Source organism: Emys orbicularis, chromosome 1 (genome assembly GCF_028017835.1).
Source record: "Emys orbicularis isolate rEmyOrb1 chromosome 1, rEmyOrb1.hap1, whole genome shotgun sequence".
Classification (NCBI taxonomy): Eukaryota; Metazoa; Chordata; order Testudines; family Emydidae; genus Emys; species Emys orbicularis.
The window spans coordinates 228,024,020-228,038,759 of record NC_088683.1 but is presented as its reverse complement, the minus strand read 5'-3'; the positions used below and the strand labels follow the sequence as shown (position 1 = coordinate 228,038,759).

The 14,740-nt window shown below is 39.8% G+C and overlaps 1 protein-coding gene across 2 annotated transcripts in view; it reads right to left on the bottom strand.

Moving 5' to 3' along the window:
- Positions 1-14,740, bottom strand: part of PHKA2 (phosphorylase kinase regulatory subunit alpha 2) — a 66,427-nt gene that overhangs the window by 23,694 nt on the left and 27,993 nt on the right. For both annotated transcript variants that reach the window (XM_065407268.1, XM_065407275.1), the window contains exons 15-25: positions 14,120-14,229; positions 12,918-13,062; positions 11,986-12,064; positions 10,834-11,003; positions 10,013-10,186; positions 8,688-8,776; positions 7,346-7,479; positions 5,254-5,410; positions 3,159-3,238; positions 2,429-2,507; positions 2,171-2,300 (exon numbers count right to left, since the gene is read on the bottom strand). In XM_065407268.1, coding sequence (XP_065263340.1) covers positions 2,171-2,300; positions 2,429-2,507; positions 3,159-3,238; positions 5,254-5,410; positions 7,346-7,479; positions 8,688-8,776; positions 10,013-10,186; positions 10,834-11,003; positions 11,986-12,064; positions 12,918-13,062; positions 14,120-14,229 — 1,347 coding nt within the window. The remainder of the gene's footprint in view (positions 1-2,170; positions 2,301-2,428; positions 2,508-3,158; positions 3,239-5,253; positions 5,411-7,345; positions 7,480-8,687; positions 8,777-10,012; positions 10,187-10,833; positions 11,004-11,985; positions 12,065-12,917; positions 13,063-14,119; positions 14,230-14,740) is intronic.

The window sequence follows — 14,740 nt, the reverse complement described above, 5'->3', positions numbered from 1 at the left end:
GTAGAGATTGTCCAGTTTGGCCAATGTATATGGCAGAGGGGCATTGCTGGCACATGATGGCATATATCATGTTGGTAGATGTGCAGGTGAACGAACCCCTGATGGCGTGGCTGATGTGATTAGGTCCTATGATGGTGTCACTAATAAGTGCTAATAAGTGATGGCCACATAAACACCACCCTATACCGGAAACCTACTGACCGCTATACTTACCTGCATGCCTCCAGCTTTCATCCAGGACACACCACATGATCCATTGTCTACAGCCAAGCTCTAAGATACAACCACATTTGCTCCAATCCCTCAGATAGAGACAAGCACCTACAAGATCGCTATCAAGCATTCTTAAAATACAATACCAACCCACTGAAGTGAAAAAACAGACTGACAGAGCCAGAAGAGTACCCAGAAGTCACCTACTACAGGACAGGCCCAACAAAGAAAATAACAGAACACCACTAGCCGTCACCCTTCAGCCCCCAACTAAAACCTCTCCAGCGCATCATCAGAGATCTACAACCTATCCTGAAAGATGATCCCTCACTCTCACAGATCTTGGGAGACAGACCAGTCCTTGCTTACAGACAGCCCCCCAATCTGAAGCAAATACTCACCAGCAACCACACACCATACAACATAAACACTAACCCAGGAACCTATCCTTGCAACAAAGCCCGATGCCAGCTCTGTCCACATATCTATTCAAGTGACACTATCATAGGACCTAATCACATCAGCCACGCCATCAGGGGCTCGTTCACCTGCACATCTACCAATGTGATATATGCCATCATGTGCCAGCAATGCCCCTCTGCCATATACATTGGCCAAACCAGACAGTCTCTTCGCAAAAGAATAAATGGACACAAATCTGACATCAGGAATCATAACGTTCAAAAAACAGTGGGAGAACACTTCAACCTCTCTAACCACTCAGTGACAGACTTGAAGGTGGCAATTTTGCAACAAAAAACTTCAAAAACAGACTCCAAAGAGAGACTGCTGAACTTGAATTAATATGAAAATTAGATACAATTAACTTAGGTTTGAACAGAGACTGGGAATGGTTGGGTCATTACACTAATTGAATCTATTTCCCCATGTTAAAATATCCTCACACCTTCTATGGGTCATCTCGATTATGACTTCAAATGTTGTTTTTTTCTCTTTCCGATGATGATAGCTCATCTCAATTGATTGGCCTCTTACAGTTGGTATGGCTACTCCCACCTTTTCATGTTCTCTGTATGTATAAATATCTTCTTTCTGTGTGTTCCATTCTATGCATCCGATGAAGTGGGCTGTAGCCCACGAAAGCTTATGCTCAAATAAATGTGTTAGTCTCTAAGGTGCCACAAGTACTCCTGTTCTTTTTAAGTTTTAGTTGTAGACCAGGCCTCAGTGCGACTTAGTCAGGGCAGCCTAAGGGCTTGACTATACAGCCCAGCAGTTCGGACTTCGGGGTGTGTGAACTGCAGCGCACACTAGTGTACTGTGCTGTAACTCCCCCGCCCCCCATGTGGACACTGCAGGCATGAACTAAAACATATCTAGTTCATGTTAACATAGCCCTCATTAAACAGGATTAAGTTAACACACACTAGGAACCTTTTAGTTTGTGCCCGCACCATCCACATGGGGGAGTTACAGCATAGCACACTAGTGTGCGCTGCAATTCACACCCCCATAGTCCGTACTGCGGGACAATGTACACGTCTAAATAGCTAGGACCCTTTTTAAAAGGAGTGTGGGTATTTCTTTATGTCAAAAGGATGCTAGGAATGCAGATTATTTTCAAAGTTTGTAACTGTGTGTGTTGGATAAAGGATTTAATTAAAAAACAGATTGTGTTTAAGCTGAGCTGTGCTGGGAAAATAAAAGCTAAAAACCACACACACAAAATTGGGAGTCTGCTTAAAAATAGAATTATTGTATTAGGATTTTTAAAGCCCCCCCCCCAATAATGTTTTAAAGTCCCCCCCTCCCCCCAGAATGTCTCTTTATGGTGTTTATTTAAGGGAGAATTTTGATAGAGATATTTTAAGAAAAGGGCTATGTTAAAAATAAGCAAATTATTTATCTTGTCCTATGTAACTGAAATGTTGATCATTGGGGGCGGGGAGAGGAGAGAGATTTGTTTACTACAGTATTACAGTACAATTGGACTTACCTGAACAGTTCAAACTGCGAAGCAGCTCAGTAGCCATCACCTGAATTATTAGTCCAATGCGGAGTCTGAGCATCTCTGCAAAAAGGCTGGGCTGTGACCTGACGTACATAGCCAAATACACCACTATCTCCTGGCATGAGCAAATGAACAAAGGATATCTATTCAGGGGCATTCATCATAACTCTGGCCAGCACCAGACAACACAAGAAACAGAAGGTACAGCATGAAAAAACCCCACTCCTTCCACGTGTTTTATACCTGGGTAAGGACTGCAATACTGATGTCTTGCCCACTGGCTTCATAAATAAGCTTTGACAACTCTTCAGGTGGCAGAGGGCTAAGGAAAGTGAACCAGACAGTTAGGAGTGCTTATGATGCTTATTATTTTCTACATGTGTCAATTGTTTGGATTTAGAGGTTTTAATTTGAAGTGTCTAACTTAAAATGCACCAAAACAACTTTGCTTTATAGACCTTACAGACCCGTGATTCCTTCTGAAAATAACAGTTAATAATTTGGAAACTGTAACAAGGGCCTCCTGTTTGCCCTCGCTCTATGGGACCCCTGCGCCCACAAATCAGCCAGAGACCTCTTCTGGGTGCAATCACCAGTGCCTTTTATTTACAGTGTCAGCTCCCACCGCCTTTTATTCACAGACCACTCCAAACTAGCAACCTGGGGGACAGCTCGCTTCTCCAGCACGCAGGGACACAGAGCCCTTGGCTCCTCCCTTTCCTTTCTCCCCCCTTCGCTTCCTTCCTGCCAGCCCCATAGAGCCCCGCTGGCTAATAAAGCTCACAGGTGCTTCCCTTCTATCAATTAGGCATGGCATACTCAGCCAGCTCCAATTAATGCTTCTTAGTTGGATCTGGGCTAACAGGGGGCTGGCTCAGGCTCTCCTGGCCAGCATCCTGTTACAGAAACACTGTATTGGCAGTAGGAACTCTGAAATACAAGACATCCAGACTGAGACAGAGCTAACACTTACGCGGTAATAGTTTTTTCACGCGGCTCAGGTGGCAGGCCCACTGTAAGTTGCTTGTGGTGTGACAGAAGGTCTGTGCATGCCTATTACAGTACAATACAGAAAGCAAGAGAGCCCACTCTGTTAAGTTATATGGCAACAATGATAATTTTTTTTTAATTCTAGAAAAAAAAGCATTTCTTCAGTAATTCCTCAGTGTATTTGCATCTGCTACTAAATGTACAGTTCAGAGGCAGATCCTCAGCTATTGTAGATTAAATGTACATTAATGTAGATTGTCATAGGTCCACTGAAGCCAATGGAGATATGACAATTTCACCTTCAGTGGTGCTAGCTCTGGCCTATGGAGTATTCTAACCCTTCCTATATTATTATGACTTTGTTATTTACAAGATAAAATAGATAAAGTTACAAGAAAACTTCATTGGTGTGTGTGGGTGTGAGAGAGAGAATGTATGTAGTATTACAGCCAGACAGACTCTGAACAATTGTATCCCTTCAAAAAAAGATTCTCTGTATGTAATATACTGTCCTATAGTCAGTTTAGACACTTGAATTCATTTCCAAATAGGCACTGCCCTCCCCCGCCCCAGTCCTGCTGTATGTTACCTTCTTTATGTTGGTCTTAGTGCAAAGGTAGGACTGGTGTTTAGTTTAACAGCTATAAGCCCCTGAATCAAAGCCCATTGAGAGCAGAGCAATGTTTCCCAACCCCCCTGAGAACTAATCAGACCCTCATCCTCTCCTGCACTCCATTGTCAGAGTCCCAACATCCTAATTTATAAATTTTTCAATGCCCCATGCCCAGCTAGCCCTTCGTGGCCCCTCTAGGAAGACAGGAAAAGAACATGCTTCACACTTAGGGAAATGGTGCAGTACAGTTACAACAAATTGCTCACTGTAGCCTGTGTGTGTGTGATGGTCAAAGCGCTGCAATAGCGTTGCACAGGATGAAAAGCAAGCCGAAAAATGGCTAGGAATGATAGCAATATGCAAATCTCAGGAATTTACTGTAACTAAGTATAAGCACGGCAATTGGAGACTTATTTATGACAGCCGAAAGGAAATAATTTTTAATGATCAGGATGAAATCAATGGCCAGGTTTACATTACAAACTTATATCAGTATAACTATGTCGCTCAGGGGTGTGAAAAATCTACACCCTGAGCAACGCAGTTATACCGACCTAACCCCCGGTGTAGACATAGCTACTGCCTGTCACGGAGGTGGATTAACTATGCTGGCAGGAAGATGCTCTCCCATCAGCGTAGTAGCTTCTTTACTAAAGCGCTACAGCAGTGCTGTACATGCACACAAGCCCAAGGTGTAGACAACGGACTTCTGCCATTTTCCTTAAATAGTTCCAGATGTTTTGTCATTCCTGTATATTTTAATATACTTAGACTTTAGACTGTAAGCTCTTTGGGAAAGAGACCATCCTTTTGTACTGGCCTATGATTTCCCTGCCATTACAGGGGTCTTGGGCACTGGTGCACCTTGCTCTTTCCTATTCTCTGCCTTTGGCACATAGTCTAGTCTCCTGTGGGCTGTAATACTTTGGTCTAATTTTGATTGTTGGGTTTAGTGCATGGGTGCTGATGGCCTATGATGTACAGGAGGTCAGACTAGATGGTCCCTTCTGGCCTTAAACTCTATGACTGGGGCTCCAAGGCACTACGGTAACACAAATAAATAATTATTATATTCAAGACACCTTTTTATTTTTTTTAAAAATCTTCATCTAACCTTCTCCAGTACTGCAGAACCTTTCTAGTCTCACTTCACTAATCTACAACCCTCATGTCTCCAAATAACCAGGCAACCTCACTCAGATGTTACCTTTCTCAGAGAAGTTCAAAGGCAGAGTTTTATTGCAAGGTTTCATGTTACTAAGCCTTCATTGCTGCTCTAAAATATACTACAGCATTCTCTTTGCTTTAACACACTTGATGGAAGGTAAAACCAGAATGGGGTAAACATAGGCCACATTGTAATTTGTGTTTTGAGTGTTAATAGACAAAACTATTTGAGAATATCTGTTTCTGGGGCACACAGGAGGGAAACTGAAGAAATTGGCAACATTTGTGTTTGTTGTACCTCAGCCAGAACTTCCACTCTCTTTTTGAGTATGCCAGAGATGTAACGAATTAACCCCCACTCTTGGTTCTGGCCTGCCTTGCTGTAGAGCTCATTGAGCAGACAATGAATGGTGACTCCATACTGGCCATTCAGCTCTGTATCCCAGTCTGGGCCTCTGCCGGAAGAAAAAGCAGAAATGACAACTTTGGTGCCCAGGAGCAAAGAACGCAGATTTCTAAAGACAATCCATGCAGAGACATGACAGATGGTGAAAGCAGGAAACTGAACCTCCGTATGATCCTGCAAGGTGCCAAGCAGTCTGGCCCTAATCCAACAGATCACTTGGGAAGGAATTTACAAGCACAGAGGGCAATTAGGCATCTATTAGAAGTCAACAGGATTTGGGCACATAAATCTCTTTGGAAATCCCACACTTACATTCTTGCTTAAAGTTAAGCAAGCGAGTAGTCTCGCTGAAGTCAACAGAGCGGCTCTCATGCTTGAAGTTAAGGATTTATTTAGATACTTTGTTGGATCAGGAACGAGGTGCTCAGCACCTTGCAGGACAAAGCCAAATAACAATGGCTTTCACCAACAGTGCTGAAGATTGAATTAGTTTCTTCAATGTGTCAAGGGTTTCTCATAGATTTTTTTCATGTTGCCTTTTCTCAAGTTGTTAATCAAACTTTCACACTATACCCTATTAGATTTGACATCTTCTGGGCATCAAAAGAAGGTGGTAATGCTGCTGCTGTTCATCATGGTGAAGATGTTGAAAGAGGTAGTGAGTTTATTTTTGCAACTGTGTTTGGGGTTTGAGAATTCTGCACTCTAGCAGTAGGTCATAGGAATCCAAACACTCTGTAGAAAACTGCTGGAGATTATACAAATTAAATAGTGACATTCTTCTTGGGAAACTACATCTTTCATATTTCTAAACTTCTGGAAGGGGCATGAAGAAGTTCAGATGAACAAAAAGTTTATCTCCTGTGTTCTTAACTCCCTCCAAGAGTATCATGATGGTGAAGAACTTGGCTCCCTGTTGATTATGCTTCATAATATTACCACAGTGCCCCCCCAGCTAATTTTGGTGGGAAGCAGTGCATCAAAGGGGGCTTGCCTTTGGAAAGATGATGTTGCTGTGACATTGGCCCAACACCGTGGAAATGTGGTGGGTTGATATAAAGGGCAAGGGAGAAAAATGAGGCTGCTAGACATATGCTCAGAAAGATCCCAGGGCCAAGAAAGGCCCTGCTGTGAGAAGCAAAACACAGAAATAACAGGAGTACTTGTGGCACCTTAGAGACTAACAAACACAGAAGTATACAAAAGATCATGTGTGCTATTAAGAAAACCAAGCATTGGGTGAAGTGTCCCCCACCCTTAAGCTAACTCTCTGCCAATATCCTGTAGTGTTTCTTCAACATAAAAAAAACCAAATTAGTATGTATTAGTAAATACACTCTTACAAAACTGCTGTTGGATTAAATTTGTGTTCTGTTCTCATCAATCCTGCTTAGTTACTGGGCTATTTTACTATGTTTAGCAGCTCCAATTAGACATTCCCAAGAGTGTTTTGAGGATTGTTGGATTTTAGCCATTGGGTCACTTTAACATGCAAGAAACAAAGAAAAATTCATTAAAACTACATTTGCACTCCATCCAGACAAGCGGTACTCTTTTATATACTGAAAAATAACACAACGAAACAATTTTGCACTAAATGTCCACGTGCCTACCTACCTGTGTATAAAAATTCTACCCCAACTTCTTGTGAACTTATTGGTGCACAATAATATTGTATCATGTACTGTATTTTGCGAATATAGAAGACTTACGTATTTGATTTCAGTGAGCTTTGTTCCAGGCCTCACAGTGCATATTTTATGTTAAACAATTCCTCATCAAGTCCTTGTGTTCTTACCTGTCTCACCTAAAATCTGTACATATATGCATTAGTATACTTAAGGTACCTGTAAATATCCCCATAAAAAACAAACTATTAAAGTAGACTGAAATGTTTACAATATCTACGCTTTTGTTTGGGGAACCTGTGATGGAACTTCCAGACAAGCTGAAGAGACAATTCAGAAAACCCTTGAAAACTTACTTTATTACATACAAGACGTATAATATATCTGCTTGATCATGTAGAGTTGGGCACTCCTTCAGCTGTTCAACTAACTTCTCACAATCCAAATCACCATGATCATCTTTGGGTAAGTGCAAAACAGCTTCAGGAACCTGATCATCAAAGACAGAAGAGATTTAAAAAAAAAATCCCACCAACAAAAGTATGAAAGAATAAGTAGATGGAACACTAACTCATTAGCTCTGGCTACTCACTGGAGAAGACATAATAATGCACAGAAATACAATTCCTTATTTGAAATTTAGATACACCATGCAGTTTACATCAAGCTACAGTAGAGATGGTGATTAATCCCAGAAAATATAACAGCTAGTATGGAACATTCCCAATACAGTCACAAATACTTTTGGTCCAGTGAGTCAGCAGAGATATTATAATACGAGAAAGATTTCTGGCCAAAGAAACTAGAAATTTTGTAACAGCAGGAAACAAACTATTCTCATCTCTCTCCTGTCATGTGTTATTAACTTTATAAATCAGATGTGCATGGGCACTGATCTAATAATTTTTTTAAACTAACAAATTTAGTTGAAATCAAGTAAAAGAAGATTTCCCAACAAGTTCTATTGGTTTCTTCACCTGTACTTCTAAATGGTGCTTTGCAAGTAAAGATATTGCCATTAGCAATTTTCTAAACAACGTATACAATGAATTGGCAGCAAATTAGTTGAGGGAAAATTGTGGTTAGATGAAAGTGATTCTGTTTAATAAACTGTCGGGTGTTGCATGACTAATGCACTCAGGACCATATCCTTTTTCCACGTGCATAAGCGAATATTGGCCTTTGAAGAGAGGAATCCTGCAAGGGGTGGAATCCCATCCTTCCAGGATATGAAACATTTTGCAGCTGACAGTGCACTCTTATAACTGCAGTAGCCTCTGTTGGAGCTATATCTCCATCCTGGTGGGGTTTGGCTGGTAAAGCCACATAGCCACCAGCCATGCCCTGTCCTTTCACAAATCCCCCTCCCCACACACTGCTGTGAATTGAACTTCTTGGAGAACAGCTCAATGGTGGATGGGGAGTGCATATCACACTAAGTTCCCAATATGCTGTCCCTCCATTGCTCTGGTCTTGCGGCCTATCATCCCTATATGGCTATGAAGAGGGTGGGGCAGGATTTGCCTCTAAAAGATAAGTACAAGTTATTTTACTATGTTTTGCTAATGTAAAAGGAAGCATTTCATTCAATAACATACAATTAACTATAATTTCCAAACAAAAACCCCTTTAATGGCCAAAAGTTCATTCTAAATACAATCTTCCAGAACCTGTTGTATAATCATTCCACTAGCTCACCTTCACTTCAAGAGGATGTGGGGAATCAACGAGATTCAGAGATTTCCGGTGAGTGTTCAAAACTTTAGTTGGAAGAGTCATCGAAGCGCCTGAAAAGCAAAACAATCAACATGTAAAGGAAATGCAACATCTAGTAAAAAAATAATACTGAGTGAAAATGTTAGAAACACCTCTAGCAATCAGAATGCAAGAGCCATGCTGTCTGGGACATGGTACACGTAACTTACACACCAAGTTTCACACTCAGGTTTTTATCTTTTCTCATTAAATAGAGACTGATCCAATGTGATTTAATCACATGGTAGCGCCCAAAGGCTCAAGCAGAGTCAGTGCCCCATTGTGCTAGATTCTTTACCAACACCCAGTAAAAAAGACAGTCTGTGCGCCAAAGATCTTACAGTCTAATGATGCAATCTAGCACAACACTTAAGAGTGTGATAAACTTTAAGCACAAGAATAGTCCAACTAAGGCAAGTAGCACAACTCATGTGCTTAAAGTTAAGGATGTGCTTTACTTGACTGGGACCTAAAATGACAAGACAGGTGAAGACGAATGGCAAACACCTGGTTAATTTCACATTGTTTTTATTATAGTCTCAGGACAGGCTATTTGTGAAGGACAGGGGATAAGGATAACAGGTTTGTACAATACTATTATTTATATAGGGCCTGATCCAAGGTCCAGTGGAGTCTTTCCATTAACTTCAATGGACACTGGATTTCCATATACATTACATGTCTATTTACAGATGGGTTTAGCTGGTAAATTATCTAATAGCCCTTCAATCTATCCATTATTGTTTATAATGCAGCCCTTTTTTCTATTTGTTCTTGTAATTCTGGAGTTTATGTACATTGACTGGCATTTTCTGGTGTTAAAGATGTTTCATTTCCCAATGTCCTTACTAAAAACAAAAGTGGTCAGTCCATTTTAAAACAACACAAATGTAAAAAACCCCAATACATCCAATCACATTGTGGGATCCCATTTCCATTGTCTTTATCTGTCTTTTTTTATTGTAGGTTCCACTCAAAAACAGCACCTGCAAATATGAGTACAAAATAAATTGGGCTAGTTGCAACTGATTTCATATTGTCCATTTAGATTAAATGTTTAAGTTCCGTGGCATGTTAATTGCACAGTTACCATGAAATGACATAGGACTATGGGAATAATGAAGCAATCATATTGAAAACAGAGTAACACACTACCTTGTTACTTTCTAGCAACTGCAATTTACTTGTGTCACCAATTGTCAAATTCTGTTATTTACATTTATTACATTTATCATCCAGTAAGAATTAAAAAAACAGAGAAAACATACATGGAACATCCAAACCCTTTGCCTTGGCCATTATTGACAGTATCTCTCGCATGGAGTGAACAGCACTGAACATATGAAGCTGATTAGCATCCTTTGAAGTTGGAGGCAGGTAGGACTTATGCGCTGTGCTTTGCAGCATATCGTTTATATACTGGTCCAGCTCATCTTGGCTTTCTGGAGAGAGAGAGACAGATAGAAAAGGCTTATTAAAACAAGTGATTGGAAATATTTACATGTGCTTCCTTTTAGAGGCACAGTATCTTTTTTCCACTGAAAAATAACAGAAAGGCAAAAAAGGACAGAGACCAGAGACAACATAGTGAAGGGACACTGTCAACTTGATTTTTTTTAATTGAACAACTTGAAAAAAAATCATGTTTCTAATAGGTTTCTCTTTGAAATAGTATTTCCTGGATTTTTTCCCCTTAAAATAAAATTAAAAAAAAGAAAAATAGCAGGGGAGGTGGTTCTCCAGCTGATGTTTAGAAGGGTCTTTTGGCTGGGCCATAGGGCAACATTACCACACATGATCATGCACACACCTAACTTCACTGTCAGTTTTGCTGCTGCTATTACAGGTAAACACCCTCTTATGAGGGCTGGGGAAGAACGTGCACATGAGCTCCCCTCCCAAAGAAATACATGAGTATTGTCACCCTACTAGTGCCTGAGACACACAGCGACTGACCATCAACTGTCAAATGCACATAAACAGTAAAAATAAAGACCTTTTTTCTCCCCTCTAAATTAGGTATTATAGTAAACTTAGAATTTAATTATAACAATAGGACACACAATACTTCCAAGTTAAAGATTGTTACCTTTGTCAAATAAATCATCTGGATACACTTCTAATTCATATCCACTTTCAGGACTATCACAGCCATCATTAGAATCATCGAACAGTTTTCCGTCACAGTCTGGATCCAGGAAGCTCAGATGCGTATAGAACGAGGTGGTAAGAAAATCTGACAGTTTGCCTAGCTTTACCCTGCGAACAGGAAAACATGTAAGAAAGAATTAACATCTTTCCATTTTTATATTGGATTGTGCTTCATTGGACAACCCTGGAAACCCCTTCAAAATCCACCCAGGCCCACTGTCACATCCACATTTGGTAATTAGGCCATAATTGGTACCAGCAAAGAAACAAAACAATAAATGTGCCCAGTAAATAATCACAGATCTGGTGGATGCTGTTGTAGCTATTATTATTTATTTGTATTATAGTAGTGCTTAGAGGCCCAAATCAAGGTCACAGCCCCATACATATAGTAAGAGATAGAATTTTATCTTTTTGGAGCAGGAATGAATTCCCACAGAATGCTACTTGTTTAATGGAAAAAGGTTTAGCACCACTGAGACCATGGGTTCAGCCTCCTTTGACAAAAATTAAAAGCCACAGGTAGGATGTAAAGCTGATTTAAGGCTCCAAGAGATGCCAATAGTGGGAAATTTAGTAGAAAACGAGTGTGGAAATAATAAACAAATAAGCATTACTTTTATTTATAACCTAATGGGAAGGGGGAGAGAGAGAGAGAGAGGGCGTGTACGCACTTATTCATACATACACATATATAATGCACCTTTAATTTCAAAAATTTGATAAGTATTTTAATGAAGATCATTGTTTTTTATACCATGTTTCTGAAAACCCACAAATCTCCAACATCCAATATTGATGCTTAATTAAGATTTAATTTCAAGTCTTGGAAATCTCAAAAGAACAATCTGTTAATAAAAACGATGGATGTTAGATCTGTAGACTTGGTTCTGCTAAGAACTTTACATTGCTGTTATTTGTAGTTCGAACTTGTGACTAATTTCCGTGTAACAATTCAGATTGAAATTCACCCCTATGGAGAGGGCTAGCACAAGGCCTATGAACCACTCAGATCTTCAAAACAGGGGGACTTAAATGGGACTTAATTCAAAGAAACAGTGGAATAATTGCTTTTGGATAGTGACATTACCTTGCCCCTCCAAAATACCCATCGTCTAATTTTCTTATGGTTGCAAGCACTGCTGGATCAATGTCAGAGCCATCATCGACTAGAAAGAAACATGAAAATTTTATTTAGTTTGGGAACAAATGTCTATTTAATATTTTTAAATCACTTGACCATTTTAACATGATCAGTTTACTTGTAAGTAACCAAAATAGTTTTGATTTTAAAATGGATATTGAGTCACTGATTAAGATCCCAATTGTGTTTACACAGCTGTGTGTGATTGAGTCCTTAGCTGAACTGGGGACTAGTTTTAGTGTTTAGGAACATTTTTAAATATGGCCTGCAAGTAGATGAACTAGCTGTCCTCTTCAACGCAAACTAGGTATAGGTTCAAGACGGAGGCCAAGAGTGCTATAAAGGTAGCACACAACTCTAACTTATTCAAAAGCATTGATAACAAGTTTCAAATACAACAAGGAGTCTGGTGGCACCTTAAAGACTAACAGATTTATTTGGGCATAAGCTTTCTTCGAAGTGAGGTTTTTACCCACGAAAGCTTATGCCCAAATAAATCTGATAGTCTTTAAGGTGCCACCAGACTCCTTGTTGTTTTTGTAGATACAGACTAACACGGCTACCCCCTGATACTTGACACCATGCAAGTTTCAAATAGAATTTATATCAAGTGTTCCTTAGACAGAAACAGGATGGGTACAGTGGGGAGATGCAAGGATAGAGAGGAGGGGTAAAAAAACCCTTATAATTCCTCATAAATCATCATGTTGCCATTCAAATATGGCAGAAGCCAGAGGAAGTCAAACGTATTCTTAATGTTTAAAATGCAGAGAAACTAATGATAGACATGCAATCTGCTTGTTCTCAAATTCACCCTCCTACTCCTCCACAATAATCATCTATGCCTGGGATAGTCACAGAGACAAAATCAAATTTACTGAGCATGGTGTGGGTGATGGGAAAAGCGAGGGTTGGTCTTCCAGTCATCCTCCAGCAAGAGGTGAGGTAAGCCAGCTCTGTTCTGAGCATCTCCACAATCATCCGATTGTCTAGAGCCAGGTAGAAGTGGTGATGATCAGTAAACTGGGGAGCAGAAAACATGTAAGTTAAGTCTTTACCAGTGCTTGTATTCTTTCAGTTTTACTCCCTGATACTTGTATTCTTTCCGTTTTTTTTCATTTTCATTCCTTAAGTCATGTATAAAAGCCCTATAGACATTGCCAGGCTGAAAAGGAAACAGCTCTAATTAACCTTGCCTTGCATGGTACTATAATGAAAATTTACTAGCCCAAGTATAAAATCTACTTTCCTACCCTATACCATACAGACTGGTGATAATGAAAGAAATATTTCATTTGTCCATGAAAAAGAAATTATGAGGAGAGCCCAGCAAATATGTGGTTATCGGCTTTATATCCACAGATGCGATTATCTGTGGACCATTTCTGCAGATCATGGATGGATGGAGATCCAAATTTTATATCCTTGCAGGGGTCTAATTATGAGCTCTGGGGCAAGCACAATTTTCCAGAGATGAATTACAGCAATCTATAATAAGGCTGTACTTAGAAGTGTGTAATATTTTATTAAATGGATAAGAAGGACCATTTATTCTAAAATACAGGCTTTTTCTTGCAAACATATATTCAAAAGGACTTTTAAGAGAAAACAGAGAGAATAGATTTCCTTTCTGTAGCACTGCTGGCCATGGTGATGATAGAATGCACAGATCAGATTCCATGCTCCTGGAGGTTTATAATTCTTGACATGATAAAGTGGAACTACACTTTCAACTGAAGTAATTAGTAGAAAGATTTATTAAGTGATCAGCTCTTCAGATAAACTATTTATCTCTCTCTCACTTTTTTTTTTTAGCAGCCAGAATTGTGGTGCGGGCAGTGATTTTGTACTATTGATCTAGTGTGCTCTTCACTGGCTCATAAGCCTATAGGAGCTGGGCTCTGCTTAGAGACAGAAAGGGCTGTATCAACATTACTATTTGGCTGCCATCCAACATCTATAAAAGAGCAAAGCAAAGTACAGCTGCTTTATCAGTCCTGCTGGACCTAGAGTGGAGTCACAAAGAGAATCACTAGACATTAGGTAAGAGGAAGTTTTCCTATTGGCTTAACATGCTCACCTGAGGGGTAAAAGTAAATATTTGATTCCGTATCACATACAGTTTGGATGTTCCAAGCACACCAATGTGTCGGTAAGGCCGGCCACTCAGGTTCATGTTCTTGTTTCGGCCTGTAAAAATGAAAAAGATCTAATCTAATATTTCCTTTTCTTCTCCAAGTATCTACAAGTATTTAAATCCTATTACATAATTTTCTGTTAAACGTGAACATCAAAGCTTCAGTCAGGAACACCTGTTATGTACAATAAGCAGAATTAGAGAATAGCTCCAACTGCTATGGTGTTAGCACCTATCTTAGAAGTTTTCTATGCACCCACTATCATAGGATCTGATCCTATAACACCACAATTCTGATTCTTTAGGAGCTGATTCAAAAGCCTTCTAAAATCAGTGGAAAATCTCCCATGGATGGACTTCAGTGGGCTTTGGATCAGCCCCTATAAGAGCTCAGGGCTAGATTTTCAAAAGTACTCAGCAACCAGCCGCTCCCACTGAGTACACAAACTGAGCTCTGAAATCTGGCTCTCAATAGATTGCCGCAATTGCAGTATTTCACTGTAAAGCATCTGAAGCACTAGAATTTTTTTTTTTAAAGTGATGGATCCATGAGAAGATAAGAAA